Source organism: Oncorhynchus clarkii, unplaced genomic scaffold (genome assembly GCF_045791955.1).
Source record: "Oncorhynchus clarkii lewisi isolate Uvic-CL-2024 unplaced genomic scaffold, UVic_Ocla_1.0 unplaced_contig_1546_pilon_pilon, whole genome shotgun sequence".
NCBI classification, from domain to species: Eukaryota; Metazoa; Chordata; class Actinopteri; order Salmoniformes; family Salmonidae; genus Oncorhynchus; species Oncorhynchus clarkii.
Genome location: NW_027258150.1, coordinates 29,552 through 50,000, shown reverse-complemented (window position 1 = coordinate 50,000; position 20,449 = coordinate 29,552). Strand labels below are relative to the sequence as shown.

The following is a 20,449-nucleotide window of genomic DNA, read 5'->3' as shown; positions in this document are numbered from 1 at the left end:
TGTTTAACACTTTTTTGGTTACTACATGATTCCATATGTGTTATTTCATAGTGATGTCTTCACTGTTATTCTACAATGTAGAAAATAGTAAAAATAAAGAAAAACCCTTGAATGAGTAGGTGTGTCCAAAATGTTGACTGGTACTGAATGTGTATGGTCTATCATTGAATGTCACACTAGCAGACACACACACACACACACACACACACACACACCCCACTGGACTGGTCAGCAGCTGTTATGGTGCTGAGTGGTTTACCTTAGTCTTGGCTCAGATCCAATATCAGCACTATTGTCTGTCTCCACTCAATACTGTGACTGTGGTGGATAAACTACCACTACCCTCGTGTGTGTGTGTGTGTGTGTGTGTGTGTGTGTGTCACATTACATGTGTCAGAGGAAGGAAACTGTTTCACCTGTAGTGGGAAAACAACCCTATGGAACAATGATGGAACAGAATGTTGTTCTGTTTTAGACCAGTCAGATGGAACAATGATGGAACAGAATGTTGTTCTGTTTTAGACCAGTCAGATGGAACAATGATGGAACAGAATGTTGTTCTGTGTTAGACCAGTCAGATGGAACAGAATGTTGTTCTGTTTTAGACCAGTCAGATGGAACAATGATGGAACAGAATGTTGTTCTGTTTTAGACCAGTCAGATGGAACAATGATGGAACAGAATGTTGTTCTGTTTTAGACCAGTCAGATGAAACAATGATGGAACAGAATGTTGTTCTGTTTTAGACCAGTGAGATGGAACAATGATGGAACAGAATGTTGTTCTGTTTTAGACCAGTGAGATGGAACAATGATGGAACAGAATGTTGTTCTGTTTTAGACCAGTCAGATGGAACAATGATGGAACAGAATGTTGTTCTGTTTTAGACCAGTCAGATGGAACAGAATGTTGTTCTGTTTTAGACCAGTCAGATGAAACAATGATGGAACAGAATGTTGTTCTGTTTTAGACCAGTGAGATGGAACAATGATGGAACAGAATGTTGTTCTGTTTTAGACCAGTCAGATGGAACAGAATGTTGTTCTGTTTTAGACCAGTCAGATGGAACAGAATGTTGTTCTGTTTTAGACCAGTCAGATGGAACAGAATGTTGTTCTGTTTTAGACCAGTCAGATGGAACAATGATGGAACAGAATGTTGTTCTGTTTTAGACCAGTCAGATGGAACAGAATGTTGTTCTGTTTTAGACCAGTCAGATGGAACAGAATGTTGTTCTGTTTTAGACCTGTCAGATGGAACAATGATGGAACAGAATGTTGTTCTGTTTTAGACCAGTCAGATGGAACAATGATGGAACAGAATGTTGTTCTGTTTTAGACCTGTCAGATGGAACAGAATGTTGTTCTGTTTTAGACCAGTCAGATGGAACAGAATGTTGTTCTGTTTTAGACCAGTCAGATGGAACAGAATGTTGTTCTGTTTTAGACCAGTCAGATGGAACAGAATGTTGTTCTGTTTTAGACCAGTCAGATGGAACAATGATGGAACAGAATGTTGTTCTGTTTTAGACCAGTCAGATGGAACAGAATGTTGTTCTGTTTTAGACCAGTCAGATGGAACAGAATGTTGTTCTGTTTTAGACCTGTCAGATGGAACAATGATGGAACAGAATGTTGTTCTGTTTTAGACCAGTCAGATGGAACAATGATGGAACAGAATGTTGTTCTGTTTTAGACCTGTCAGATGGAACAGAATGTTGTTCTGTTTTAGACCAGTCAGATGGAACAGAATGTTGTTCTGTTTTAGACCAGTCAGATGGAACAGAATGTTGTTCTGTTTTAGACCAGTCAGATGGAACAGAATGTTGTTCTGTTTTAGACCAGTCAGATGGAACAATGATGGAACAGAATGTTGTTCTGTTTTAGACCAGTCAGATGGAACAGAATGTTGTTCTGTTTTAGACCAGTCAGATGGAACAGAATGTTGTTCTGTTTTAGACCTGTCAGATGGAACAATGATGGAACAGAATGTTGTTCTGTTTTAGACCTGTCAGATGGAACAGAATGTTGTTCTGTTTTAGACCAGTCAGATGGAACAGAATGTTGTTCTGTTTTAGACCAGTCAGATGGAACAGAATGTTGTTCTGTTTTAGACCAGTCAGATGGAACAGAATGTTGTTCTGTTTTAGACCAGTCAGATGGAACAATGATGGAACAGAATGTTGTTCTGTTTTAGACCAGTCAGATGGAACAGAATGTTGTTCTGTTTTAGACCAGTCAGATGGAACAGAATGTTGTTCTGTTTTAGACCTGTCAGATGGAACAATGATGGAACAGAATGTTGTTCTGTTTCAGACCAGTCAGATGGAACAATGATGGAACAGAATGTTGTTCTGTTTTAGACCTGTCAGATGGAACAGAATGTTGTTCTGTTTTAGACCAGTCAGATGGAACAGAATGTTGTTCTGTTTTAGACCAGTCAGATGGAACAATGATGGAACAGAATGTTGTTCTGTTTTAGACCTGTCAGATGGAACAGAATGTTGTTCTGTTTTAGACCAGTCAGATGGAACAGAATGTTGTTCTGTTTTAGACCAGTCAGATGGAACAATGATGGAACAGAATGTTGTTCTGTTTTAGACCAGTCAGATGGAACAGAATGTTGTTCTGTTTTAGACCAGTCAGATGGAACAGAATGTTGTTCTGTTTTAGACCAGTCAGATGGAACAATGATGGAACAGAATGTTGTTCTGTTTTAGACCAGTCAGATGGAACAATGATGGAACAGAATGTTGTTCTGTTTTAGACCTGTCAGATGGAACAATGATGGAACAGAATGTTGTTCTGTTTTAGACGTGTCAGATGGAACAGAATGTTGTTCTGTTTCAGACCTGTCAGATGGAACAATGATGGAACAGAATGTTGTTCTGTTTTAGACCAGTCAGATGGAACAGAATGTTGTTCTGTTTTAGACCTGTCAGATGGAACAATGATGGAACAGAATGTTGTTCTGTTTTAGACCAGTCAGATGGAACAGAATGTTGTTCTGTTTTAGACCAGTCAGATGGAACAATGATGGAACAGAATGTTGTTCTGTTTTAGACCAGTCAGATGGAACAATGATGGAACAGAATGTTGTTCTGTTTTAGACCAGTGAGATGGAACAGAATGTTGTTCTGTTTTAGACCAGTCAGATGGAACAATGATGGAACAGAATGTTGTTCTGTTTTAGACCAGTCAGATGGAACAGAATGTTGTTCTGTTTCAGACCTGTCAGATGGAACAATGATGGAACAGAATGTTGTTCTGTTTTAGACCAGTGAGATGGAACAGAATGTTGTTCTGTTTTAGACCAGTCAGATGGAACAGAATGTTGTTCTGTTTTAGACCTGTCAGATGGAACAATGATGGAACATAATGTTGTTCTGTTTTAGACCAGTCAGATGGAACAATGATGGAACAGAATGTTGTTCTGTTTTAGACCTGTCAGATGGAACAATGGTGGAACAATGATGGAACAGAATGTTGTTCTGTTTCAGACCTGTCAGATGGAACAATGATGGAACAGAATGTTGTTCTGTTTTAGACCAGTGAGATGGAACAGAATGTTGTTCTGTTTTAGACCAGTCAGATGGAACAGAATGTTGTTCTGTTTTAGACCTGTCAGATGGAACAATGATGGAACAGAATGTTGTTCTGTTTTAGACCAGTCAGATGGAACAGAATGTTGTTCTGTTTTAGACCAGTCAGATGGAACAATGATGGAACAGAATGTTGTTCTGTTTTAGACCAGTCAGATGGAACAGAATGTTGTTCTGTTTTAGACCAGTCAGATGGAACAGAATGTTGTTCTGTTTTAGACCTGTCAGATGGAACAATGATGGAACAGAATGTTGTTCTGTTTTAGACCAGTCAGATGGAACAGAATGTTGTTCTGTTTTAGACCTGTCAGATGGAACAATGATGGAACAGAATGTTGTTCTGTTTTAGACCAGTCAGATGGAACAGAATGTTGTTCTGTTTCAGACCAGTCAGATGGAACAGAATGTTGTTCTGTTTTAGACCTGTCAGATGGAACAATGATGGAACAGAATGTTGTTCTGTTTTAGACCAGTCAGATGGAACAGAATGAATGTTGTTCTGTTTTAGACCAGTCAGATGGAACAATGATGGAACAGAATGTTGTTCTGTTTTAGACCAGTCAGATGGAACAATGATGGAACAGAATGTTGTTCTGTTTTAGACCAGTCAGATGGAACAGAATGTTGTTCTGTTTTAGACCTGTCAGATGGAACAATGATGGAACAGAATGTTGTTCTGTTTTAGACCAGTCAGATGGAACAGAATGTTGTTCTGTTTTAGACCAGTCAGATGGAACAGAATGTTGTTCTGTTTTAGACCAGTCAGATGGAACAATGATGGAACAGAATGTTGTTCTGTTTTAGACCAGTCAGATGGAACAGAATGTTGTTCTGTTTTAGACCTGTCAGATGGAACAATGATGGAACAGAATGTTGTTCTGTTTTAGACCAGTCAGATGGAACAGAATGTTGTTCTGTTTCAGACCAGTCAGATGGAACAGAATGTTGTTCTGTTTTAGACCAGTCAGATGGAACAATGATGGAACAGAATGTTGTTCTGTTTTAGACCAGTCAGATGGAACAATGATGGAACAGAATGTTGTTCTGTTTTAGACCAGTCAGATGGAACAATGATGGAACAGAATGTTGTTCTGTTTTAGACCAGTCAGATGGAACAATGATGGAACAGAATGTTGTTCTGTTTTAGACCAGTCAGATGGAACAGAATGTTGTTCTGTTTCAGACCTGTCAGATGGAACAATGATGGAACAGAATGTTGTTCTGTTTTAGACCAGTCAGATGGAACAGAATGTTGTTCTGTTTTAGACCAGTCAGATGGAACAGAATGTTGTTCTGTTTTAGACCAGTCAGATGGAACAGAATGTTGTTCTGTTTTAGACCAGTCAGATGGAACAGAATGTTGTTCTGTTTTAGACCAGTCAGATGGAACAGAATGTTGTTCTGTTTTAGACCAGTCAGATGGAACAGAATGTTGTTCTGTTTTAGACCAGTCAGATGGAACAGAATGTTGTTCTGTTTTAGACCAGTCAGATGGAACAGAATGTTGTTCTGTTTTAGACCAGTCAGATGGAACAGAATGTTGTTCTGTTTTAGACCAGTCAGATGGAACAGAATGTTGTTCTGTTTTAGACCTGTCAGATGGAACAATGATGGAACAGAATGTTGTTCTGTTTTAGACCAGTCAGATGGAACAATGATGGAACAGAATGTTGTTCTGTTTTAGACCTGTCAGATGGAACAGAATGTTGTTCTGTTTTAGACCAGTCAGATGGAACAGAATGTTGTTCTGTTTTAGACCAGTCAGATGGAACAGAATGTTGTTCTGTTTTAGACCAGTCAGATGGAACAGAATGTTGTTCTGTTTTAGACCAGTCAGATGGAACAATGATGGAACAGAATGTTGTTCTGTTTTAGACCAGTCAGATGGAACAGAATGTTGTTCTGTTTTAGACCAGTCAGATGGAACAGAATGTTGTTCTGTTTTAGACCTGTCAGATGGAACAATGATGGAACAGAATGTTGTTCTGTTTTAGACCAGTCAGATGGAACAATGATGGAACAGAATGTTGTTCTGTTTTAGACCTGTCAGATGGAACAGAATGTTGTTCTGTTTTAGACCAGTCAGATGGAACAGAATGTTGTTCTGTTTTAGACCAGTCAGATGGAACAGAATGTTGTTCTGTTTTAGACCAGTCAGATGGAACAGAATGTTGTTCTGTTTTAGACCAGTCAGATGGAACAATGATGGAACAGAATGTTGTTCTGTTTTAGACCAGTCAGATGGAACAGAATGTTGTTCTGTTTTAGACCAGTCAGATGGAACAGAATGTTGTTCTGTTTTAGACCTGTCAGATGGAACAATGATGGAACAGAATGTTGTTCTGTTTTAGACCTGTCAGATGGAACAGAATGTTGTTCTGTTTTAGACCAGTCAGATGGAACAGAATGTTGTTCTGTTTTAGACCAGTCAGATGGAACAGAATGTTGTTCTGTTTTAGACCAGTCAAATGGAACAGAATGTTGTTCTGTTTTAGACCAGTCAGATGGAACAATGATGGAACAGAATGTTGTTCTGTTTTAGACCAGTCAGATGGAACAGAATGTTGTTCTGTTTTAGACCAGTCAGATGGAACAGAATGTTGTTCTGTTTTAGACCTGTCAGATGGAACAATGATGGAACAGAATGTTGTTCTGTTTCAGACCAGTCAGATGGAACAATGATGGAACAGAATGTTGTTCTGTTTTAGACCTGTCAGATGGAACAGAATGTTGTTCTGTTTTAGACCAGTCAGATGGAACAGAATGTTGTTCTGTTTTAGACCAGTCAGATGGAACAATGATGGAACAGAATGTTGTTCTGTTTTAGACCTGTCAGATGGAACAGAATGTTGTTCTGTTTTAGACCAGTCAGATGGAACAGAATGTTGTTCTGTTTTAGACCAGTCAGATGGAACAATGATGGAACAGAATGTTGTTCTGTTTTAGACCAGTCAGATGGAACAGAATGTTGTTCTGTTTTAGACCAGTCAGATGGAACAGAATGTTGTTCTGTTTTAGACCAGTCAGATGGAACAATGATGGAACAGAATGTTGTTCTGTTTTAGACCAGTCAGATGGAACAATGATGGAACAGAATGTTGTTCTGTTTTAGACCTGTCAGATGGAACAATGATGGAACAGAATGTTGTTCTGTTTTAGACGTGTCAGATGGAACAGAATGTTGTTCTGTTTCAGACCTGTCAGATGGAACAATGATGGAACAGAATGTTGTTCTGTTTTAGACCAGTCAGATGGAACAGAATGTTGTTCTGTTTTAGACCTGTCAGATGGAACAATGATGGAACAGAATGTTGTTCTGTTTTAGACCAGTCAGATGGAACAGAATGTTGTTCTGTTTTAGACCAGTCAGATGGAACAATGATGGAACAGAATGTTGTTCTGTTTTAGACCAGTCAGATGGAACAATGATGGAACAGAATGTTGTTCTGTTTTAGACCAGTGAGATGGAACAGAATGTTGTTCTGTTTTAGACCAGTCAGATGGAACAATGATGGAACAGAATGTTGTTCTGTTTTAGACCAGTCAGATGGAACAGAATGTTGTTCTGTTTCAGACCTGTCAGATGGAACAATGATGGAACAGAATGTTGTTCTGTTTTAGACCAGTGAGATGGAACAGAATGTTGTTCTGTTTTAGACCAGTCAGATGGAACAGAATGTTGTTCTGTTTTAGACCTGTCAGATGGAACAATGATGGAACATAATGTTGTTCTGTTTTAGACCAGTCAGATGGAACAATGATGGAACAGAATGTTGTTCTGTTTTAGACCTGTCAGATGGAACAATGGTGGAACAATGATGGAACAGAATGTTGTTCTGTTTCAGACCTGTCAGATGGAACAATGATGGAACAGAATGTTGTTCTGTTTTAGACCAGTGAGATGGAACAGAATGTTGTTCTGTTTTAGACCAGTCAGATGGAACAGAATGTTGTTCTGTTTTAGACCTGTCAGATGGAACAATGATGGAACAGAATGTTGTTCTGTTTTAGACCAGTCAGATGGAACAGAATGTTGTTCTGTTTTAGACCAGTCAGATGGAACAATGATGGAACAGAATGTTGTTCTGTTTTAGACCAGTCAGATGGAACAGAATGTTGTTCTGTTTTAGACCAGTCAGATGGAACAGAATGTTGTTCTGTTTTAGACCTGTCAGATGGAACAATGATGGAACAGAATGTTGTTCTGTTTTAGACCAGTCAGATGGAACAGAATGTTGTTCTGTTTTAGACCTGTCAGATGGAACAATGATGGAACAGAATGTTGTTCTGTTTTAGACCAGTCAGATGGAACAGAATGTTGTTCTGTTTCAGACCAGTCAGATGGAACAGAATGTTGTTCTGTTTTAGACCTGTCAGATGGAACAATGATGGAACAGAATGTTGTTCTGTTTTAGACCAGTCAGATGGAACAGAATGTTGTTCTGTTTTAGACCTGTCAGATGGAACAATGATGGAACAGAATGTTGTTCTGTTTTAGACCAGTCAGATGGAACAATGATGGAACAGAATGTTGTTCTGTTTTAGACCAGTCAGATGGAACAGAATGTTGTTCTGTTTTAGACCAGTCAGATGGAACAATGATGGAACAGAATGTTGTTCTGTTTTAGACCAGTCAGATGGAACAGAATGTTGTTCTGTTTTAGACCAGTCAGATGGAACAGAATGTTGTTCTGTTTTAGACCTGTCAGATGGAACAATGATGGAACAGAATGTTGTTCTGTTTTAGACCAGTCAGATGGAACAGAATGTTGTTCTGTTTTAGACCTGTCAGATGGAACAATGATGGAACAGAATGTTGTTCTGTTTTAGACCAGTCAGATGGAACAGAATGTTGTTCTGTTTCAGACCAGTCAGATGGAACAGAATGTTGTTCTGTTTTAGACCAGTCAGATGGAACAATGATGGAACAGAATGTTGTTCTGTTTTAGACCAGTCAGATGGAACAATGATGGAACAGAATGTTGTTCTGTTTTAGACCAGTCAGATGGAACAATGATGGAACAGAATGTTGTTCTGTTTTAGACCAGTCAGATGGAACAATGATGGAACAGAATGTTGTTCTGTTTTAGACCAGTCAGATGGAACAGAATGTTGTTCTGTTTCAGACCTGTCAGATGGAACAATGATGGAACAGAATGTTGTTCTGTTTTAGACCAGTCAGATGGAACAGAATGTTGTTCTGTTTTAGACCAGTCAGATGGAACAGAATGTTGTTCTGTTTTAGACCAGTCAGATGGAACAGAATGTTGTTCTGTTTTAGACCAGTCAGATGGAACAGAATGTTGTTCTGTTTTAGACCAGTCAGATGGAACAGAATGTTGTTCTGTTTTAGACCAGTCAGATGGAACAGAATGTTGTTCTGTTTTAGACCAGTCAGATGGAACAGAATGTTGTTCTGTTTTAGACCAGTCAGATGGAACAGAATGTTGTTCTGTTTTAGACCAGTCAGATGGAACAGAATGTTGTTCTGTTTTAGACCAGTCAGATGGAACAGAATGTTGTTCTGTTTCAGACCAGTCAGATGGAACAGAATGTTGTTCTGTTTTAGACCTGTCAGATGGAACAGAATGTTGTTCTGTTTTAGACCAGTCAGATGGAACAGAATGTTGTTCTGTTTTAGACCAGTCAGATGGAACAGAATGTTGTTCTGTTTTAGACCTGTCAGATGGAACAATGATGGAACAGAATGTTGTTCTGTTTTAGACCAGTCAGATGGAACAATGATGGAACAGAATGTTGTTCTGTTTTAGACCAGTCAGATGGAACAGAATGTTGTTCTGTTTTAGACCAGTCAGATGGAACAGAATGTTGTTCTGTTTTAGACCAGTCAGATGGAACAGAATGTTGTTCTGTTTTAGACCTGTCAGATGGAACAATGATGGAACAGAATGTTGTTCTGTTTTAGACCAGTCAGATGGAACAATGATGGAACAGAATGTTGTTCTGTTTCAGACCTGTCAGATGGAACAGAATGTTGTTCTGTTTTAGACCAGTCAGATGGAACAGAATGTTGTTCTGTTTTAGACCAGTCGGATGGAACAATGATGGAACAGAATGTTGTTCTGTTTTAGACCAGTCAGATGGAACAATGATGGAACAGAATGTTGTTCTGTTTTAGACCAGTCAGATGGAACAGAATGTTGTTCTGTTTTAGACCAGTCAGATGGAACAGAATGTTGTTCTGTTTTCGACCAGTCAGATGGAACAGAATGTTGTTCTGTTTTAGACCAGTCAGATGGAACAGAATGTTGTTCTGTTTTAGACCAGTCAGATGGAACAGAATGTTGTTCTGTTTTAGACCAGTCAGATGGAACAGAATGTTGTTCTGTTTTAGACCAGTCAGATGGAACAGAATGTTGTTCTGTTTTAGACCAGTCAGATGGAACAGAATGTTGTTCTGTTTCACACCTGTCAGATGGAACAGAATGTTGTTCTGTTTTAGACCTGTCAGATGGAACAATGATGGAACAGAATGTTGTTCTGTTTTAGACCAGTCAGATGGAACAATGATGGAACAGAATGTTGTTCTGTTTTAGACCAGTCAGATGGAACAGAATGTTGTTCTGTTTTAGACCAGTCAGATGGAACAGAATGTTGTTCTGTTTTAGACCAGTCAGATGGAACAGAATGTTGTTCTGTTTCAGACCAGTCAGATGGAACAGAATGTTGTTCTGTTTTAGACCAGTCAGATGGAACAATGATGGAACAGAATGTTGTTCTGTTTTAGACCAGTCAGATGGAACAGAATGTTGTTCTGTTTTAGACCAGTCAGATGGAACAGAATGTTGTTCTGTTTTAGACCAGTAAGATGGAACAGAATGTTGTTCTGTTTTAGACCAGTAAGATGGAACAGAATGTTGTTCTGTTTTAGACCAGTCAGATGGAACAGAATGTTGTTCTGTTTCAGACCAGTCAGATGGAACAGAATGTTGTTCTGTTTTAGACCAGTCAGATGGAACAATGATGGAACAGAATGTTGTTCTGTTTTAGACCAGTCAGATGGAACAGAATGTTGTTCTGTTTTAGACCAGTCAGATGGAACAGAATGTTGTTCTGTTTTAGACCAGTAAGATGGAACAGAATGTTGTTCTGTTTTAGACCAGTAAGATGGAACAGAATGTTGTTCTGTTTTAGACCAGTCAGATGGAACAGAATGTTGTTCTGTTTTAGACCTGTCAGATGGAACAGAATGTTGTTCTGTTTTAGACCAGTCAGATGGAACAATGATGGAACAGAATGTTGTTCTGTTTTAGACCAGTCAGATGGAACAGAATGTTGTTCTGTTTTAGAACAGTGAGATGGAACAATGATGGAACAGAATGTTGTTCTGTTTTAGACCAGTCAGATGGAACAGAATGTTGTTCTGTTTTAGAACAGTGAGATGGAACAATGATGGAACAGAATGTTGTTCTGTTTCAGACCAGTCAGATGGAACAATGATGGAACAGAATGTTGTTCTGTTTTAGACCAGTCAGATGGAACAGAATGTTGTTCTGTTTTAGAACAGTGAGATGGAACAGAATGTTGTTCTGTTTTAGACCAGTCAGATGGAACAATGATGGAACAATGATTGAACAGAATGTGTGAATGTTTTCAGTTTCAGACCCCTTGACTACACTCCTATATAGTGCACTACAGTACATTCAGACCCCTTGCCATGAGACTTGAAATTGAGCTCAGGTGCATCCTGTTTCCGTTGATCATCCTTAAGATGTTTCTACAACTTGATTGGAGTCCACCTATGGTAAATTAAATTGATTGGACATGATTTGGAAAGGCACACACCTGTCTATATAAGGTCCCACAAGCCATGAGGTTGAAGGAATTGTCCGTAGTGCTCTGAGATAGGATTGTGTCGCGGTACAGTTCTGGGGAAGGGTACCAAAACATTTCTACAGCATTGAAGGTCCCCAAGAACACAGTGGCCTCCATCGTTCTTAAATGGATGAAGTTTGGAACAACCAAGACTCTTCCTAGAGCTGGCCGCCCGGCCTAACTGAGCAATCGGGGAAGAAGTGCCTTGGTCAGGGAGGTGACCAAGAACCCGATGGTCACTCTGACAGAGCTCCAGAGGTCCTCTGTGGAGATGGGAGAACCTTCCAGAAGGACAACCATCTCTGCAGCACTCCAACAATCAGGCCTTTATGGTTGAGTGGCCAGACAGAAGCCTCTCCTCAGTAAAAGACACATGACAGCCCACTTGGAATTTGCCAAAAGGCACCTAAAGGACTCTCAGACCATGAGAAACAAGATTCTTTGATCTGATGAAACCAAGATTGAACTCTTTGGGCTGAACGCCAAGTGTCACGTGTGGAGGAAACCTGGCACCATCCCTACGGTAAAGCATGGTGGTGGCAGCATCATGTTGTGGGGGTGATTTTCAGTGGCAGGGCTGGGAAACTAGTCAGGATTGAGGGAAAGATGAAGGGAGCAAAGGTCAAAGAGATCCTTGATGAAAACCTGCTCCAGAGCGCTCAGGACCTCAGACTGGGGCGAAAGTTAATCTTCCAACAGGACAACTACCCTAAGCACACTGCCAAGACAACGTCTGAATGTCGTTGAGTGGCCCAGCCAGAGCCCGGACTTGAACCCGATTGAACATCTCTGGAGAGACCTGAAAGTAGCTGTGCAGCAACGCTCCCCATCCAACCTGACAGAGCTTGTGAGGATCTGCAGAGAAGAATGGGAGAAACTCAGGTGTGCCAAGCTTGTAGCGTCATACCCAAGAAGGCTGGAGGCTGTAATCGCTGCTAAAGGTGCATCAACAAGGTACTGAGTAAAGGGTCGGAATATTTATGTAAATGTGATGTCAGTTTTTAATATTGTGTAAATTTGCTACAATTTCTTATTTTTTTAAAACTATTTTTGATTTGTCATTATTGGGTATTGTGATGTCATTATTGGGTATTGTGATGTCATTATACGGTATTGTGATGTCATTAATGGGTATTGTGATGTCAATGTGGGGTGTTGTGATGTCATTATTGGGTATTGTGATGTCATTATACGGTATTGTGATGTCATTAATGGGTATTGTGATGTCAATGTGGGGTGTTGTGATGTCATTATAGGGTATTGTGATGTCATTATAGGGTATTGTGATGTCTTTAATGGGTATTGTGATGTCATTATTGGGTATTGTGATGTCATTATACGGTATTGTGATGTCATTAATGGGTATTGTGATGTCATTATGGGGTATTGTGTGTAGATTGGTGAGGAGAAAAAAATATTTAATCAATTTTATAATAAGGCTGTAACGTAACAAAATGTGGAAAAAGTCAAGGGGTCTGAATACTTTCTGAATGCAGTGTGTGTGTGTGTGTGTGTGTGCGTGTGTGCGCGTGAGTGCGTGCGTGCATCTCCCACTTCAACAGTTCCCACTGCATAATGGGTTGGCATCACTCTGGGATAATAACGTGTGTGTGTATGTATGTGTGTGTCTCCCACTTCAACAGTTCCCACTGCATAATGAGTTGGCATTGTGTGTGTATATATATATATATATCTCACAGGAGGTTGGTGGCACCTTGATTGGGTGGTAATGTCTGGGGTGGAATCAGTGAAATGGTATCAAAGACACCAAACACATGGTTTCCATGGTTTCCATGTGTTTGATGAGATTCCATTTGCCTCCGTTCCAGCCACTACTATGAGCCGTCCTTCCCCAATAGGGAACAGTGTACTAAATGGGACACATCCTGTCTGACTATTGTTCTACAGAGTTGCGTTGGCTCACTTTTCACACTACATTAATGATAGACACACACACTGACCTTCTCTTTGTGTGTGTGTGTGTGTGTGTGTGTGTGTGTGTGTGTGTGTGTGTGTGTGTGTGTGTGTGTGTGTGTGTGTGTGTTTTCAGACGTACGTATTCACCGATGGAGAGGATGACAGGCTGAGGAAGAGGATGGGTGAGGTTCAAAAATAAAAACACATACATACACGCGTTCTGAAGGTGCCAGATTATAACAGGAAGCTAATATTGTTATTCTAGAGGTGCCAGATTATAACAGGAAGCTAATATTGTTATTCTAGAGGTGCCAGATTATAACAGGAAGCTAATATTGTTATTCTAGAGGTGTCAGATTACAACATGAAACTAATATTGTTATTCTAGAGGTGCCAGATTATAACAGGAAGCTAATATTGTTATTCTAGAGGTGCCAGATTATAACAGGAAGCTAATATTGTTATTCTAGAGGTGCCAGATTATAACAGGAAGCTAATATTGTTATTCTAGAGGTGCCAGATTATAACAGGAAGCTAATATTGTTATTCTAGAGGTGCCAGATTATAACAGGAAGCTAATTTTGTTATTCTAGAGGTGTCAGATTACAACATGAAACTAATATTGTTATTGTAGAGGTGCCAGATTATAACAGGAAGCTAATATTGTTATTCTAGAGGTACCATATTATAACAGGAAGCTAATATTGTTATTCTAGAGGTACCAGATTATAACAGGAAGCTAATATTGTTATTCTAGAGGTGCCAGATTATAACAGGAAGCTAATATTGTTATTCTAGAGGTGCCAGATTATAACAGGAAGCTAATATTGTTATTCTAGAGGTGCCAGATTATAACAGGAAGCTAATATTTCTGACTCATTCAAAACTGTTTTGCCACCGTAGTAACACAATAGCATCCAATCATCTTTGTTAAAAGTCACATACTGTACTTGTGTTGTGCTGAAATGTGTATCATTTGACCACAGGGCTCATTTACTGACTGTCTGACTGACTGATTGGTTGATGTTATTCCTACAGGGAGTCACATGATCAATACGAACTGTTCAGCGGCCCACAGTCGCCAGGCTTTGTCCTGTAAAATGGCCGTCGAATACGACACCTTCATCAGCTCTGGCAAGAAGTAAGACACACACACACACACACACACACACACACACACAAACTGCAATGAATTAGCAGTATCCGTTAATGGCTGAAGAATCAAAGTCAAGTTGATTATGGTTAACCCTTCTAGATGGTTCTGACCGTGTAGATAATGATACTGATTGTGGTTAATCCTTCTAGGTGGTTCTGCCATGTAGATAATGATACTGATTGTGGTTCCCCCTTCTAGATGGTTCTGACCATGTCGATAATGATACTGATTGTGGTTCCCCCTTCTAGGTGGTTCTGCCGTGTAGATAATGATACTGATTGTGGTTACCCCTTCTAGATGGTTCTGCCATGTGGATGATGATAACTACGTGAACATACGTCCCCTTGTGAAGCTCCTGTCTCACTACAGCCACGCCCACGACGTCTACATTGGTCGGCCTAGCCTCGACCGACCGCTAGAAGCCACCGAGAGGTTTGGCGACGCCCACACGGTAAGGGACCAGGAAGTAATGTGTTCTCTAACCTAAAGCATGTTTCTCTTCTCATTTTAACCATCATTTTGTTTTTGTTACTATATAATAACCCAGCAAGCACATTTTGGTTCCTTGGAAGTTGTGGGAACGTACATTTTTGGTTTCCCATTAGTTCTGGGAATGAAGCCATACGTTTCCTGACTGGTTAAACTGAACTGTTTTTTTTTTTTACGTTTTGAGAACAGAAGTTAACATTTAGCCTGTTCTGGGAACGTACATTTTGAAGTTGCAGGGAGGTTCTGCGAACGTGTTGCTATGGTTCCCTGAAAGTTTTCCTGGGAGGTTTTATTAACATTCTGAGAATGAAGATTACAGGTTATTTGAAGGTAATTTAATAATGTTTTGAGAACATTCTCTAAATGTTCTTAATGTTATTTTTGTTTTAAATAACTTAACTTTTCACTGTGTTTCAATAACACTGCTAGCTTAGTTTAGGTTAACTGTTTTGAACTCCAGGTATAGATAGGACACATGGAAATTAATTTTCATGTTTTTTAACTCATACAGAGCTGTTACATTTAGTCTATTCAAACAAACAGCATTCGTGGGCACGGCCCAATACACCTGAATGCACTTAACGAGATAGAGTTGTGTTGATGCAGGGCCGATGTAGATCTTAACGCATGCTGAGGGAGCTACAGGCAGGAATTAGCAATGAATACCAGTAATGAGCCATCTATGGGGATGGGTGCCCCCTTGTGGACACAGAGCGAATCACCCAATGTATTACTCCCACCCCGGGGAGATAAACCCCTGTGAACAACATTGAACGGGGGGGTACCAGAGGGGCATTAAACATGGAAAAGCTTCCAACACAACGTTGTGCTCCCGTGAGACTGTATAGTCTGCATGAATCCCGGCTCCCTTATGGACACATAAGGGTAACGTAACAAAACACAGTCGTCACAGTAATGTGTTTGTGGAGCGGTGCACAGGTCTCTCAGACCCGCGCTAAGGCCCCTCTCTCCAGGTCCCCCAGCTCTTCTGGGGCTGCTTCCTCATCGAGCCGCGCTAAGGCCCCTCTCTCCAGGTCCCCCAGCTCCTCTGGGCTGCTTCCTCATCGAGCCGCGCTAAGGCCCCTCTCTCCAGGTCCCCCAGCTCCTCTGGGCTGCTTCCTCATCGAGCCGCGCTAAGGCCCCTCTGTCCAGGTCACCCAGCTCCTCTGGGGCTGCTTCCTCAATTGAGCCGCGCTAAGGCCCCTCTCTCCAGGTCACCCAGCTCCTCTGGGGCTGCTTCCTCACCGAGCCGCGCTAAGGCCCCTCTCTCCAGGTCCCCCAGCTCCTCTGGGGCTGCTTCCTCATCAACCCGCGCTAAGGCTCTCCAGGTCCCCTAAGCTCCTCTGGGGCTGCTTCCTCATCGAGCCGCGCTAAGGCCCTTCTCTCCAGGTCCCCCAGCTCCTCTGGGGCTGCTTCCTCATCGAGCCGCGCTAAGGCCCCTCTCTCCAGGTCCCCCAGCTCCTCTGGGCTGCTTCCTCATCGAGCCACGCTAAGGCCCCTCTCTCCAGGTCCCCCAGCTCCTCTGGGCTGCTTCCTCATCGAGCCGCGCTAAGGCCCCTCTCTCCAGGTCCCCCAGCTCCTCTGGGGCTGCTTCCTCATCGAGCCGCGCTAAGGCCCCTCTCTCCAGGTCCCCCAGCTCCTCTGGGGCTGCTTCCTCATCGAGCCGCGCTAAGGCCCCTCTCTCCAGGTCCCCCAGCTCCTCTGGGGCTGTTTCCTCATCGACCCGCGCTAAGGCCCCTCTCTCCAGGTCCCCCAGCTCCTCTGGGCTGCTTCCTTATCGAGCCGCGCTAAGGCCCCTCTCTCCAGGTCCCCCAGCTCCTCTGGGGCTGCTTCCTTATCGAGCCGCGCTAAGGCCCCTCTCTCCAGGTCCCCCAGCTCCTCTGGGGCTGCTTCCTCATCGAGCCGCGCTAAGGCCCTTCTCTCCAGGTCCTCTCTTTATCTGTTTGGGCATGGTCGCGAACCCCAACCGGGCTTAGCCTTCACCATCTAGCTCGCATTTTTTTTGTCATCTTACTCGTTGTTATAGCAACAGCAAGAAACCTTAAGAGAAACAAATTGTTTATTATTAGGAAACTATGAGAACCATTCAATGTCCAGGGGGTGAGCACGCTCTACCACAAAGAAACTATGAGAACCATTCAATGTCCAGGGGGTGAGCACGCTCTACCACAAATAAACTATGAGAATCATTCAATGTCCAGGGGGTGAGCACACTCTACCACAAAGAAACTATGAGAACCATTCAATGTCCAGGGGGTGAGCACGCTCTACCACAAAGCGAGGGTATAGTTGGTGCAACTAAGACAGTCTCGTCTGACAATTGTTTGTTTTAGTATCGTGAATTGTTCCTGTTCACACTGAGGTGAAGAGTGGAATAATTGAAGGAATAAATCCGAGCCTCATGCTTATCACCTGTGGAAGGCGGAGCTTCCAGCGAGGCGCAGATTTCATTGGCAGGTGTGATTGTAGATCCTTCAACCGAAGTCGCGAGACTACGACCCCATAGTATGTTGTACCGAAGTTGACTGACTGAAAGGGAACACATGGTTCTCAGAACGTTATGTGCTAGCTGGGTGGTTCTCAGAACGTTATGTGATAGCTGGGTGGTTCTCAGAACGTTATGTGCTAGCTGGGTGGTTCTCAGAACCCTATGTGCTAGTTGGGTGGTTCTCAGAACGTTATGTGCTAGCTGGGTGGTTCTCAGAACGTTATGTGCTAGTTGGGTGGTTCTCAGAACGTTATGTGATAGCTGGGTGGTTCTCAGAACGTTATGTGCTAGCTGGGTGGTTCTCAGAATGTTATGTGCTAGCTGGGTGGTTCTCAGAACGTTATGTGCTAGCTGGGTGGTTCTCAGAATGTTATGTGATAGCTGGGTGGTTCTCAGAACGTTATGTGATAGCTGGGTGGTTCTCAGAACGTTATGTGCTAGCTGGGTGGTTCTCAGAATGCTATGTGCTAGCTGGGTGGTTCTCAGAATGTTATGTGATAGCTGGGTGGTTCTCAGAACGTTATGTTATGTTCAATATTTTATATAGATTTATATTATAATAATAATAATAACATTGAATATGAATGTATGTGTGGGTTTCCATTTATATTTGTATGTATCTGCCTATATAATGCCATACATTGTGTTTATTACATGTTAATAATATTGTGTGTATTATGTATGCATGTTGTGTGCTGTCAGCGTCCAGTGCGTTTCTGGTTTGCCACAGGAGGAGCAGGGTTCTGTGTTAGTCGAGGTCTCGCCCTCAAGATGAGCCCCTGGGCCAGGTGAGACTGTGTGCACTATGTTGTGTGTGTATTTTGAGACACAGTGGGTTATTCTCCTGCTTTTCTGTGAGTTGGCGTACATATGTGTATTTATTTTGGAAGTCAGTAGGCTGTTTCCACACATGACATATTCACTCTCTCTGTCTCTCTTTCTCTGTCTCTGTCTCTCTCTGTCTCTCTCTGTCTCTCTATCTCTCTGTCTCTCTCTGTGTCTCTCTCTCTGTCTCTGTCTCTCTCTCTCTCTCTCTCTCTCTCTCTCTCTCTCTGTCTCTCTCTCTGTCTCTCTCTGTCTCTCTCTGTCTCTCTCTGTCTCTGTCTCTGTCTCTCTCTCTCTCTCTCTCTCTCTTTCCACTCTCTCTCTCTCTGTCTCTGTCTCTGTCTCTATCTCTGTCTCTGTCTCTCTCTCTCTCTCTCTCTCTATCTCTCTCCTCTTTCCACTCTCTCTCTGTCTCTCTCTGTCTCTCTCTCTCTCTCTCTCTCTCTCTCTCTCTCTCTCTGTGTCTCTCTCTGTGTCTCTCTCTGTGTCTCTCTCTGTGTCTCTCTCTGTGTCTCTCTCTGTGTCTCTCTCTGTGTCTCTCTGTCTCTGTCTCTGTCTCTGTCTCTCTCTCTCTCTCTCTCTCCTCTTTCCACTCTCTCTCTCTCTGTCTATGTCTCTGTCTCTATCTCTGTCTCTCTCTCTCTCTCTCTCTCTATCTCTCTCCTCTTTCCACTCTCTCTCTGTCTCTCTCTGTCTCTCTCTCTCTCTCTCTCTCTCTCTGTGTCTCTCTCTGTGTCTCTCTCTGTGTCTCTCTCTGTGTCTCTCTCTGTGTCTCTCTCTGTGTCTCTCTGTCTCTGTCTCTGTCTCTGTCTCTCTGTGTCTCTCTCTCTGTCTCTCTCTGTCTCTGTCTCTCTCTGTCTCTGTCTCTCTCTCTCTCTCTCTCTCTCTCTCTGTGTCTCTCTCTGTGTCTCTCTCTCTGTCTCTCTCTGTCTCTGTCTCTGTCTCTGTCTCTCTCTGTCTCTGTCTCTGTCTCTGTCTCTGTCTCTGTCTCTCTCGCTCTCTCTCTCTCTCTCTCACTCCTCTTTCCACTCTCTCTCTCCTGGTCCCCAGTGGAGGTAATTTCATGACAACAGCTGATCGTATTCGTCTCCCTGACGACTGTACGGTTGGTTACATCATCGAGGCGTTGCTAGGGGTGGGTCTTATCCGCTCCCCACTGTTCCACTCTCACCTGGAGAACCTTCAGCTGGTGTCACCGACACAGATACACCACCAGGTACACACACACACACACACACATACACACACACACACACACACACACACATACACACACACAGTAATGCTACTATGGAGTATGGACTCTGTTAAGCTTCAATGGAACACAGTGATAAATAGTGTGTGTGTGTGTGTGTGTGTGTGTGTGTGTGTGTTGCCGTTTCAGGTGACTCTGAGTTATGGAACGGTTGACAGTAAGAGAAACATAATCAATATAAGAGGAGCGCTCTCATTGGACGAAGACCCTACCAGGTAATATAGGGTTTGTGTGTGTGTATTTTGAGAGCCTACATTGTCTAAGTGAGTGTTTGCGTGCAAAACTCTCTCTATTATGTGTTTTCAAGTTGTATTAAAAGTCACGGCAGTTTCCATGCGGTGTCAAATTTATTTCCCTTCTCTCACTTCTTTCTCTCCCCCTATTCCCTCCCTCCCTCCCCATCTCTTCCCCCTCCCCTCCTCCTCTATCCCTCCCTCTCCCTCTCTCTCCCTCTCTCTCCCTTCTCTCACTCCCCCTTCTCTCCCTCTTTCTCTTTCCCTCCCTCCCCATCTCTTCCCTCTCCCCTTCTTCTCTCTCACTCCCTCTCTCTGCCCCTCTCTCACCCTCTCCCTCCTCTCTCCCCCTCTCTCTCCCTCCCCCTCCTCTCTCTCTCCCCCCTCCCCCGTCTCTCTCTCTCTCAGGTTCAGGTCTGTCCATTGTGTCTTATACCCAGACACTCCGTGGTGTTCAGCCCTGACCTGGTACTGAGGTACTGACCCCACCAGTCCAGAGACACGGAAAGAGCGGAGAAGACGAGAGATGGAGCAAAGACACGGAAGGGGGCGATGGGCAGAGGAGAGAAGTGGAGAAGAGGGACTAGAGATATTGATGAATGGATAGACAGAGGAGAGAAGTGGAGAAAAGAGACTCGAGATATTGATG

General features: G+C 42.5%; 1 protein-coding gene across 1 annotated transcript in view; it reads left to right on the top strand.

The window, feature by feature from the left end:
* The window catches only part of LOC139395863 (beta-1,3-N-acetylglucosaminyltransferase lunatic fringe-like), a 27,310-nt gene extending 6,881 nt beyond the window's left edge, over positions 1-20,429 (top strand). Inside the window, exons 2-8 of the mRNA XM_071143173.1 lie at positions 13,488-13,536; positions 14,393-14,495; positions 14,808-14,961; positions 18,190-18,275; positions 19,363-19,528; positions 19,697-19,782; positions 20,209-20,429. Coding sequence (XP_070999274.1) covers positions 13,488-13,536; positions 14,393-14,495; positions 14,808-14,961; positions 18,190-18,275; positions 19,363-19,528; positions 19,697-19,782; positions 20,209-20,275 — 711 coding nt within the window. The 3' untranslated portion in view covers positions 20,276-20,429. The remainder of the gene's footprint in view (positions 1-13,487; positions 13,537-14,392; positions 14,496-14,807; positions 14,962-18,189; positions 18,276-19,362; positions 19,529-19,696; positions 19,783-20,208) is intronic.
* Positions 20,430-20,449: the final 20 nt, after the last annotated feature.